Genomic DNA, 12,840 nt, shown 5'->3' on the forward strand with positions numbered 1-12,840 from the left:
GTCCTAACTTCGCACCAGTGCCTCGGAGTATCCCTGCCTGTGACCTTACAAGTGGGTCTGAAGAAGCAGTCCGCAAAATGCCTAATTAGAGTACAGACGAAACTCGTTGCGAAGCATGCTAGATTATTTCAAAATTTACCACCGTCTAACTTGACTACAGCTGAACTTAACAGTCTTCAGCACTCCGCAACGAATCCCTCCCCCCCCCCCCCCCCCCAAGCAATGGGTTCTGCGAGCTGACGATTACAGAGCATCTGTCATTCTGAAAAGAGCGACTAGGACCCTAAAATTCAGTTGCTTCTCCAGGACGATACCTATTGGAAAGTGCCACCCGACGTCACGAATAATGAGGAAGACATCAGAGCTCCCGAAGCAGCAGTAATTGGAAAAGACAGTTATTAATAATCTCATCCCTTAAGCACGAGGACCTCCTACGCCGTATGAACTGCCAAAGATCTTCGCCCCATTGTAACACCATTCGATCACCAACTTATGACTGGAAAAATAGCTGGAAAACCTTCTTACATCGCATGTGGGTCGCTGTGTCCATCACATCAAGGATACCGACGATTTTACCAGCCGATTTGTGTACATCTTGAGCAAGATGATATAATGGACAGTTTTGAGGAGGTATCCCTATTTACTTGTGTTCCTGTCCAAATTGTATACATCTCCTCTCTTAATTATTTGACAATAAAACAATGGTACTGTTTAAACACACGTTGAGATTGTATTTTCTATATGGCAGGCAACATTTCGACCAGCTGGACGGCGCGGGAAGTTCGTTAATTTTATCCCTAGTCAAACTTTTTATGGAGAAATTTGAAGACATCACTTTGGACGCTGCTCCAGCTAAGCCAAGCTGCTTTTATCTTTACGTTGACGTCACTTTAATCATCTGGCCCCATGGGCACGAAAGACGGGGAAAATATTCGAATACCTGAACAGCATTCTCGACCACATTAGGTTGACGACGGGAGTGGAGATAGTTAGTGCATTGTTCTTCCTTAAACTCTTCGTTCGCCCGAAAACCAATGGGTACCTCGGCCACAACGTCTACAAAATACCAGCACACATGCTGAGGCGGGCGCGACCGACGCGGGTCGAATACATTACCGCATTTGGCAAGAAAGAGAGCACCAGTGCCGTGACAGCCAGCTGCACGACTGTATAGCGGCGATGACCCGGCGGCACGCCAGTCGTTTACCGCTTGAGAAGGGTCGAGGAGAGATCGGTCGAAAGCTCGTGGGATTTTAAGCATCTGACGCGGCTGGAAGCCCGAGAAGATTTTATTGATTCATATCGCCGCGAGATTGTGCCTTCATGCATTTTAAAAAAGTTCTTGAATCTGCAAGTGAGGATAGCAAAACCCTCCAAGGAAAATGAAGAGTAGCAGAAACGAAACTAACGTTTTAGCACCAGTAACACACGATGGAAATGTCAGTAAGCGGCATCTAGGACGAGAGGGATAAACCAGAAGAGTTTTCTGCGAACTAGGCATTCCATTGCATTTCATCCTCTTCAGATTTGGCTACATCAACAGCCTCAAGGCAATGATTTCAAAAATTGACTGATGTTCTCCGAATGTCAGCTACAATAATTGTAAAGTTACGTGGCATACCAGTGCAAAATTTTGTTTAAAGTAGAATCATGGTTTACAAACCATCCCGTCAACCTTCGAAGTATGCACTAATCGTTGGTTCAGAATTTAAGCTGACTCGAAGAAGTGGATAAAACAATGCAGTTAGTCTATCAACTTTTGATGTGTATTTTTCAACACTCGCATCTTTGGTCCTTGTTTCAGTGACAGGAATCTATATACAGTGAAGTATCTCTAGTTCATAAGACATGCTGCGGCCGCAGATATTGGAAGACATGCCACTGGACATAAGCCAAGCAGTGTGGTATCAACATGACGGATGTGCCTCGCTTTCCGCGCATGTAACGACAGTCCCTCTTAAAAGGTCATTTCGGGAACACTGGAACGGTCATTGAGCAAACGCTAAATGGTCTACACTAATCTTATCATTTTTATACTTTTATCTGTTGCGAAAGTTAAAATAAGAATTCTATTAGGTAAAATCGACTTCTTACGTATATATGAAATGCCTTATAACATGGGTCTGTGCCGCCGTTAACTCTAGTTGAAATTCAACGTGCAGTATTGTTTCTCCAGAATCACGTTTGGAGTGTAGCAGTTCTCAATGTCAACATTTCGCGCATTTGGTATGGCAGTTGTGATGATAAACACACGACCCGTGTTTGAATTCCGTGTTGGTGCAACAGGGCAGACGTTTGTGGAACCTCTTGCACTGACGGCACGACATTGGTTTGCGGCTTTGTCATCTTGATACTATTTGATCAAGTCCCGTACATATTATGTCGTTGAGTTCTCTTAGAAGCTTCCTTCAGATGCGACAGAAAATAATGTACAGCTTCATTAGAAAGAAAGTCAGTGTCGCAATTCGGTGTCTATAAATGACAACAAAAGTTTTTAGCGAGTGTCAGGAAATTTGCCATATTACTCACTACAACTTGGCGGAAACCTCAACTGTCTTAGCTCTCTTACCCTGCATACAGCAAATGGGCGGCCAAAAATAAATACTCACGCTTACGGACACCATAGAAGAGAATTTCTATCAGATAAAATTTTATTGTATCTGCTAGACTGAAGCACCTCTGAAAACAGACGATTTGTGAAATGCTGAGGACAAGTAATCCGCCGTAAGCATTGAGGACATGATTTAGTAGAATAGAAAGGAGTTTGAAGATACGTAAAGTAGTAGCTAAGAAATAACTTCTAAATTGTATCAATCAGGAACACTTCAGTCACAGTAGGGACGTTTTGCTTCGGTGCTCTATGTAATAAATATGGTGATCGTAGTGAAACGGTGCATGTAGATGGAGCATTATACGTGCGCATACTGTTCAGATAGAACAAAGTGGAAAAATATATTAATCACCGATTTCTATTAGACATGTATTTTTGATGAACGTTTGTTTAAAACGGTAGCGCATCAGTAAATATTTGAAATGATCCTTAACAAGATAATTTTAGTTTTCCATATGGGAACAGAAAACAATTATTACTCTTAAAAATGATCATAACGCAACAGTCGCTCTCTGATGGGTACTGAACTATGGAATTTGTACAAAAGGCTATTTGTACATTTCCAGAACCTGATATCTTACTTAACCGTAATGCACTCTGTTACCGACTTTGCTTTGTGCAATGGCGTCATTTCTGAGGTGGATTTGTGACCAAGTATTATATTTATGGTCGTCGAGCTGTTGTAATAACCTACCATCATAGCAACCTACCCACTACCAAAAAGTATTAATTATTTACTGGTGTACTCTCCGTCCACGCATCTGTGATGTCACCAACGGCCTCTACAACTACTGTTTGTAGCAACTACTTCTAGCGGCAGAGTCGATGTGAAAATGTGAACTACTTAACATGATAGCGGATAACAAAGTTAAACAAACCGATAGAGACAATAGATCATCACACACTTCTGTTTCCTATAGTAAGAAGATTAGAAATGTCATTAGCGAGTTGAATATAGAACGTCTGCTACCGACCAGTGGGAAACATGATTAGGAAATCTACTTCCAAATGGAAAGCTTGGTGAAGATTCTGTCCAGTTTGTGGCTGCCACATTGTGGCTGCCGGTTGTTTCTAGGGCTAAACTAATAGATACAGTCTACTAAAGTGTAGTAAGTGATTACATTGACTGAAATGAGCAGTAATTGCTGAAGAAATCTTGCACACTGCCACACAGAGTGCTGGAAATATTAACGATGAGGAGGCGGAGGAGGAGGAGGAGGAGGAGGAGAAGAATGAAATAACATTCTCTTAGCCTTCACGATAACCGAATTTCGCTGTTATGTAGTTACCGTTGGTTGAATTTAGATGTTTGTAAGCAATTCGATTCCTTCATCTAGCTGTCTCGCACCTTTGAAGGATTCAAAACAGTTACCCCTTTGTGGAGTGTTAAGTTGTATATGTTTAGAACTCAAATATGAAACAGTCTTTGAGGATTCATTTGCTGGCCCAGTTCTGCAGTAGATGCTCTTGACATTTCCTACATACACTGTAGATATTGGAATGTTGTTGATCTTTCCCTTCACACGAGGCCTAAAAAGAGGCCATGTAATATTTTTTAATACTGCTGGAAGTAGTTCTCACAACTAAGTTGTTAATGAAAGCTTCCAGCGTTAAAAGTGCTAAACCTAGCGAATGCTTCATGGTCCCATTAGAACGGACCCGCAACTTTTTTCGCGATTACGGTAACCGTCATGGCGACCGGTTGAAGTTGCACATACAAACATTTACTGATTGGTGTGAGGTCCTGGACTGCTTGGCCATTATCAAGTCAGCCATAAATGTAAGTCTTCCGTTACACCAGTCATATAAATGGAAAACTGGCTATTAAATCAATACGTGTGATAATAGATAATGTGGCCTCCACATGTGCTCATCGCTAACTGTTCGCTCTGATAGCAACGAGCAGTGTGGAGGCCACATTATCTAGAGTCACACTTATTGATTTCATGGTTAATTTTCCGCTTGTGAGACTGGTGTAATGCAAGATTTACATTTCCGGCTGATTAGATAATGAACAACCAATTGGAAGCTTGTCATCAACAAACAAATGTTCTTCCTGTGCAACTTAAGACTGTTTTCATAAAAGTTGTTGTAATGCTTCATGTTGTTCTAGTGTTATTGAATATTGCTGTACAGCTGAGGACCTATTTATCGACTCTTCTTTTTGGAGAAGTAGAACATGCCTAAATACTAATTAACTTATTTTCAGTCTTCTAATGCACATTATTTTTTTTAAAAAATGAGAACTTTGTAGATGCGATTACTTAGAATTCTAAACAATGTGTGTGTAATGGTAAGGCAGCCTGCGTGGCTCTGACGTCAGCCCTCGTGTGTTTCAGTGCCGCCGAGCAACGTGACCATCGTGGAAGAGCGCGGCGTGCCAGCGCGTGACGTCATCGGCCCTTACCCTGAGGGCGCCACTCCCGAGGTCACGTGCGTCGTCTACGGCGGTGAGTGGCGCCGCCGGCTGCCGCCTCCTCGCCATCGCCTCCGCACCCGCCCCCTTTCCCACCTAGCCCCGCCTCCCGTAATACCAACGCAACCCTTCACTGCTCGATTCTACGGAGCACGAGGAAAGGATGAATCAAATGGAAAGGCCTACCGGTTCCCCTTCAGGAAAAGGAAGGAGGATTAAGGTTTAACATCTCATCGACAACGAGATAGCTGTAACCTGAGCAAATGCTGCCTTGGACGAAGGATAGGTAAGGAAATTGGGGACGTCCATTTCAAAGGGACCATCCGGCAATTTTTCGTAAGTGACTTACAGAAACCACTGGAAACCAAAGTCTCGTTGTGCGAAGATTTGAAGTGCTGTCATCCCGAATTCGACTCGACTGTGTGAAGTGTGAACTGTGTGAATCATCTCATACTTTTCCCTCCACGAGCACCCCGTACAGAGAGTGATCGTTAAAGATGATCGTTTAAGGGGATAGTGTCGAAAAACAAGCGAAGACAGTTGCAAAAGTCATTGCAGAAATGAATGTCGCACTCCCGAATTCCGTCAGCACCAAAACTAAAAGAAGAGAGCTCCGTATGCTGGGAATTACTGGGGGAGATGGAATTCGAAATACAGTTATCAGCGATGGTAATTCATGTTTCAGGAGAATGTAATGCCAGAGGTATAAAACGTGCACTACGGAACAATGGTAGAATGTCATTAGGTCGGATGAGTCTTGTTGCACACTGTTTCCCACTTCTGGGCGAGTTTACGTCCGAAGAGTGAAACGTGGCAGGATTTCAGTGACGATCAGGGCCGCCGTGCTGGTGTTATCCCATGGATCCCATGTGTAGTGAACTACTTTGTACACTACGGTGTGGATAGATGGGCTACAGACTGAAACTTCCTGGAAGATTAAAACTGTGTGCCGGACCGAGACTCGAACTCGCGACCTTTCCCTTTCGCGGGCAAGTGCTCTACCAACTGAGCTACCCAAGCACGACTCACGCCCCGTCCTCACAGCTTTACTTCAGCCAGTACCTCGTCTCCTACCTTCCAAACTTTACAGAAGCTCTCCTGCGAACCTTGCAGAACTAGCACTCCTGAAAGAAAGGATATTGCGAAGACATGGCTTAGCCACAGCCCGGGCGATGATTCCTGAATGAGATTTTCACTCTGCAGAGGAGTGTGCGCTGATATGAGTGCTAGTTCTGCATGGTTCGCAGGAGAGCTTCAGTAAAGTTTGGAAGGTAGGAGACGAGGTACTGGCAGAAGTAAGGCTGTGAGGACGGGGCGTGAGTCGTGCTTGGGTAGCTCAGTTGGTAGAGCACTTGCCCGCGAAAGGTAAAGGTCCCGAGTTCGAGTCTCGGTCCGGCACACAGTTTTAATCTGCCAGGAAGTTTCATATCAGCGCACACTCCGCTGCAGAGTGAAAATCTCATTCTGGGCTACAGACTGGTTTGGCAATTGTCGTCATAGAAAAGCTGTACAGCAGCAGAAATGATTAGTGAACAAGTAACACAGCAAACATAAAATTACCTCAACTTGTATTTCTCCAAATGTACAAACACTCAATATAAATGATGCAACAGCTCATATAGCAGCAGCAACGATGTGTCTCCCCGAAGTAAGCAGAAACGAAGTTACTGTAGTGGCTGCAAGAGTGAATACGACAATCGCCTGCCGCCAGTTGTCCTATATTTGGTTGCCAGACTCCGCTCGAGGTAGCGAGCTGCTGGAGGTGTAGCTCAGTGGGCGAGCACCATTGGGTTCACCAGATCCTGTGTGACCGCTGTCACGTTTTACAGAACCTTGCAATTCCGTTGCAGTGACGCCGTATGGAAAATACCAATACGTGATACCACACTAAGAGTACTCTGCAAGGTCGTCTTACTGCCAAGGGCTGTGTGACCATTTCGGTTCATCAGGTACATCCTACGGTACGACTGTCATCCCCGAATTGCGATGCGACGTGCCGAGAAGAACAGGGTCCCTGTTCACACAGCTCGCATTCTCCAGGTCTGGTTTTGTGAGCACGAAAATGAAGTGTCTTACCTTTCCTGGCCACCACAGTCACAAGATCTCAGTTTTATTGAGCCTCTGTGGTCTACTTTCGAGAGGAGGGTCGGTGATCGCTATCCACTTCCGTTCTCCGTTACTTGCCAGAATTCTGCAGGAAGAATGGTGTAAGATTACCTTGAAAACCATATGGGACCTCTATTTATCCATTCCGAGACGACTCGAAGCCATATTCAATGTCAACGGGTTTCCTTTACCGTATTAGGCTTGGTAATATGTTGTGTCTTAAGGGTGAACGAAGATTTCAGTCACTGTGGGTACATTGCTTTGGGAAAATAGAGAAACGCTCTCGGCGTATGCATTAATTTTCATCCTCTTCGTTATTTCGTACAATGAGAAAAGTTTTAATCACAAATACGAAACGCTGATCGAAAACTAGCCTTTTTGTGTCTGTAGTCCATACAATGTCCTCATATTCGCCCTCCAAATATAGTTAACCTGCTTTCCCAGAAACGATCGCGAAAAAGGTAACAAAACTTCCAAATGCTTATTTGCCTGTAATAAATCTCTGTGAAGATTAATAGAGTTGACTAAAGCCTCTCTTTTACATTAAATGTTTCAAAAGGAATATGATGAGTTTTAAAGGCCTGCAGTACATATTATGAGACTCCCATTGTTAAATTCTGGAGAACATGAGATTTTTCTTACAATATGGGCACCATCAATAACATTTGGTTATTGACGGGAGGGGATTTAAAGTCCCGTCTACGATGGCGTGATTAGAGAAGCGTATAGAAGGACAAGGCCGACCTTGTGCTTTCCGAAGAAGCCACATTTTACATTATGCTACTTAGGGAAAGTACGGAAAACTTAAGTCTAGATGATCAGACGAGAAGTTCAATTGCAGTCTTTCGGAATGCTAGTCAAATGTCTTAACAATGCTCTGTCTCACTCGGTAGCTAGTCGCTTCCGTCCTCTTTCTCGTTTACAATTGCTTTGTAACCTCCAGCTCCCAGAAAGAAAATATTCACATGGTGTCTGACCGCCTAAAACCGACGGTCACGCCATACACAATCTGTTGTCCATGGACTGAGAATAAGTTCACTTCAGAGTTCCGTAATATTGGGGGCGCAACATACACTGATGAAGCAAAACCTGGCGCCGTTGCGATTATTGCGATTACGTGACGCGGCAAGTGGAGAACACAAACGGAGAACAGACTGAGGAATCTTTGTAGCGGTGAAATGGGGGGGGGGGGGGGGGGCAAATAAGGACATAAACTGCATAAACATGTCGCGGACAAGACTGTTCATGTAGGTTTGATAGAACAGTATTTATTTAGTAAGAGAGAATATGTCTTCTCTGACGTATGTTGTAGTACAAAAATAAGAATCAATCACTTGATAAAAACAATTACTTGCTGAAAGGAAAGTCTCTTTTCAAGTAATGAACTAACGTTAATGTTATTATGGCGCCGAACGGCCTGAACGAAAACAGTCACTTAATGCCAGAACGAATAAACGTCTGCGTCTACATGTACATATGTACTTTCCCTTTCCGCTTCACTCGCAAAAAGTCTGAAGGAAAAACGATTGTCTATAACTCCGTGCGAGCACTACTTTCTCTACTTTTCCCTTTCCGCTTAATGCCACTTAATGCCAGAACGAATAAACGTCTGCGTCTACATGTACATACGTACTTTCCCTTTCCGCTTCACTCGCAAAAAGTCTGAAGGAAAAACGATTGTCTATATAACTCCGTACGAGCACTACTTTCTCTACTTTTCCCTTTCCGCTTAATGCCACTTAATGCCAGAACGAATAAACGTCTGCGTCTACATGTACATACGTACTTTCCCTTTCCGCTTCACTCGCAAAAAGTCTGAAGGAAAAACGATTGTCTATATAACTCCGTACGAGCACAACTTTCTCTACTTTTATCATCCCGGTCCTTAAGCGAAATGTACGTTGGCGGTAGTAGAATCGCTCTTCAGTCAGCCTCAATGTTGGTTTTCTAAGTATTCTCAATAATGCTCATCGGTAAGAGCGTCGCCTTCCCCCGAGGGTTTCCCACTTGAGCTCCCGAAACACCTCCGTCACACTTGCGTGTTGTTCGAATCTACTGATAAGAAATCTAAGAGCCCGCCTCTGATTTGCTTCGACGTGTTCTTTTAATCAGACTTGGTGCGGATCCCAAACACTCCAACAGTGCTTAATAATGGGTCGCTCTAGTGCCCTATATGTAATCTCCTTTAAAAATAAACCATGCTTTTCAAAAATTCTCCTAATAAACCGAATTCGACCATTCGTATTTTGTACTATATGCTCATAGCATTTCTTACTGCTTATCGAAGTTACACCCAGATATTTAACCGACGTGACTGTGTCAAACGTTACAGTACTAATACTGTGTTCGAACATTATGGGTTTCTTTTTCCGACACATCTGCATTAACTTACATTTCTATACATTTAGAGTTACTGCCAACAACTAGAAATTTTGTTTAAGTCATCTTATATCCTCCTACAGTCACTCAATAACGATATCTTTCCATACACCACAGTATTGTCAGCAAACAACTGCGGACTGCTGCTTACAATGTCCGCGATATCATTTACAATATGTATAGAGGAAACAAGAACGGTCCTGTCACACTTCCATGGGTCACTGCTGACGATATCTTTGCCTCTGATGAATACTCTCCGTCGAGGACAACATTCTGGGATCTGTTACTTAAGAGGTCTTGGAGCCACTCACATACCTGGGAACCTATTCCGTATGCTTGTACCTTGCTTCGTAACCATAAATATTCGTTTGTGAATATTATCACCAACAAGCAAGCCGGCGATGCACTACGCTAGCTAAAGTTAAAGTCCTGAAGGTACACTTCAAAGTTAGACTTTTGTACACTTGGGCGCAGTGCGATGTGAAGTCTCAGAAAGACAGTACATTTTCGAAGTTAAAGTATGAAGAACCACAGCCAAGTCTGGGCTAGGAAAAAAAGTAAATCTTATAAGTCCACTACCTGATCACTGACATGAAAGACGGCGCATTCATTGCGGCAGCTCCGAAGTGAATGGCTCACAGATGGATCGCGACTTCATTCGGCACCTGGCCCACGAAACCCACTCGAACTGCCCACCGTGGATCGAGTACTATCGTAACTACGATCCGGGTGCGAGGATACCATAGGCATTTCTCGCAGTCACGTGGCCCTGTGGAGGAAATTAGTCCGTTAGTTCGTTTGGTGGCCGGGCAGGACGTCGCCCAGTTGCAACTGTCTGCGGAAAGGCTGGCCCCTATGAGTTATGTAACCGCTACCCGCGTATGTAATGTTGATTGCTGACTTGGCACGAGCAAGGCGTGCCCACAGCAAAAAGATTTTGACAAAGGACAGAATGCTGCACCTGGCCTTCTCGGACGGTAATCTCGAACACTTCAAAGCTGTTCGGCTGTTCACGTGCTACTGTCGTGATCGACTTTAGTTGAACGAGAGTAAGACCGTATCCAGTTGGACGTCCATGCATCTTTATAGAATATAGGGTTCGGAGACTGGCGTGCTCTATAAAACCATCTACAAAACTTGGTAGGTGTCGATCTATGGAAGATCCGACGACACACTGGTGTGGGCACAAATATTTCGGAGCACACTGTTCAGTTCACTTCGTTGGAGACAGGGCTCTACAGTAGACGACCCACAATGAGCCAACGAAATAATCAGTAACGACTGCAGTCTACACACGGTCATCGAGATTGGACCGTATGTGAATTGAAACGTTCCGCTGTCAGATGAATCACGTTTCTTGTCAGACCAGATCGGTATTTGTGTCCAGATACCCATTATCCGGATGAGCAGCTAGTCGGATCATACATTGCGCCACGGACTCAAGTTGAAGCAGCCAGTGACATAAAAAATGGTTCAAATGGCTCTGACCACTATGGGACTCAACTTCTGAGGTCATCAGTCCCCTAGAACTTAGAACTACTTAAAACTAACTAACCTAAGGACATCACACACATCCATGCCCGAGGCAGGATTCGAACCTGCGACCGTGGCGGTAGCGCGGTTCCAGACTGTAGCGCCTAGAACCGCTCTGCCACTCCGGCCGGCTCAGTGACATACCATGTTGGGACATACACACGGAATTTCATGGGACATGTGCAGTTGTGCAATATGTCGACATTACTGTTGATCATTTGCATCCCTCCATGCTTAATGTCTCCCTTGACGTTGATGGCACCTTCCGGTGGGATAATTTGTGACAATACAACACATTATGTTACACCACAACACAGCGTTACTATTTGACATATTTTATTTTATTCCGTTATACTAAGGTGATTTTTCAAATATTTTTTTGTATTTTTTGTAATGTATGATCAGTTTCAATAGTGCGTAATTATTGCAAACTAAACGTGATTAATGAGTAATGAGTTTGTTATACATGGAGTATTACCCGAAACATTTAAAATAATTTTGAAACGTGTGTACAGTAGTCACAGTATCAATATCAGGAACTTAATATTATGTTGAGTCACTGGAATTGGCTGAGTAGTTAAAAGAAATTTTCTGGATGGCGAACACTATGTGACTAAAGTAGGAACTGCGTTCAGACGTGGATTAGCTACGAGTGAGGAAGGACGAAATTCTGTCTGTGTGTGTGTGTGTGTGTGTGTGTGTTTTAACTTTCGTTCTGTATTACAAGGAGCAAAGCATGCAGTTTGAAACCCAGCCTATTGAAAGGTCGGGGCTCATATTAGATAAAAGTCTCAGCACGCTTGGAATGGGACGGGAAAAGTCCCAATTGGCGATATTTTGGGAAGCGCATTTCCACTGCCAGCAGTCGTCTGATAATGAAGGAGAAGCCTGCAGAAAATCTTGATATGGATCGTCGCATTGGGATTGCTTCAATTTATTTCTGGGAGAAATATGTTGAATATTACTGACAAAAATTAAAATTCAATGTATATACTGCTTGACAAAAACAGTTAAGCATCAAGAAGACATGGCCGGATGACAGTTTAAATACGTACGTACCATCGGCGGTTTTGTGATGGGATATAATTGCACCTGATGTTAGATGTCGAGCAAACACTCTGAAGGAACTTTAGAGAAGATCTTCATACCTTGGTGTACTAGTACACATGGAAGAAAGTATAATGCGGAGGTATGGCTTAATAACTGCCGGTGGGGCGGGGTTGTGGTTTCCAGACTAAACTTTCTCCTGTAGCGTAGTATGCTCTGATTAAAACTATGCGCCGGACAGACAATCGCACCTGGGAGTTTTTTTCCTTCGCGGACAATTAAGTCTTCTAACCTGGGACCTTTGCCTTTCACGGACACGTGCTTTATCGGATGAGCATCCAAACACGATTCTCTCTTTGTCCTCTGTCCATCTACTTTTGGTCCTCTCCCCAACCCCAAGCTCTGTCGACCTCCTTCTGCCGCTGAATGTGTCGATCTCCTGAACCACAATGTCCACCTTCACCTCCAACCTCCTGCAACCCACATCTCACCCTGCGTTATGAGTCCATCATCACGTTATCACACTCACCCGAATAGGAGTTTCGTGGCTTTAGCCCCTACAGAATTTCTTCCAAGGTATGTGTAGTAAAATTATTTGTTCCTTATAGTGCTCGTTATCACGACACGTTTGCCACACTGGACAGCATAAATAAGAAACAAATTGCCCTTGACCCTTTACCAAAAATTCTAAGTCTTTTTGTCTAGGAATCCCTTTGCGAGTTGTCTACGAGGATACGAGGAACATTAT

At 43.7% G+C, this 12,840-nt stretch overlaps 1 protein-coding gene across 1 annotated transcript in view; it reads left to right on the plus strand.

Annotated features, from left to right (window-relative positions):
* LOC126452917 (hemicentin-2-like) overlaps positions 1 to 12,840 on the plus strand; it is a 716,817-nt gene that overhangs the window by 293,390 nt on the left and 410,587 nt on the right. The window contains exon 4 of the mRNA XM_050091124.1: positions 4,951 to 5,061. Coding sequence (XP_049947081.1) covers positions 4,951 to 5,061 — 111 coding nt within the window. The remainder of the gene's footprint in view (positions 1 to 4,950; positions 5,062 to 12,840) is intronic.

The sequence above is a fragment of the Schistocerca serialis genome, chromosome 1 (genome assembly GCF_023864345.2).
Source record: "Schistocerca serialis cubense isolate TAMUIC-IGC-003099 chromosome 1, iqSchSeri2.2, whole genome shotgun sequence".
Taxonomy (NCBI): domain Eukaryota; kingdom Metazoa; phylum Arthropoda; class Insecta; order Orthoptera; family Acrididae; genus Schistocerca; species Schistocerca serialis.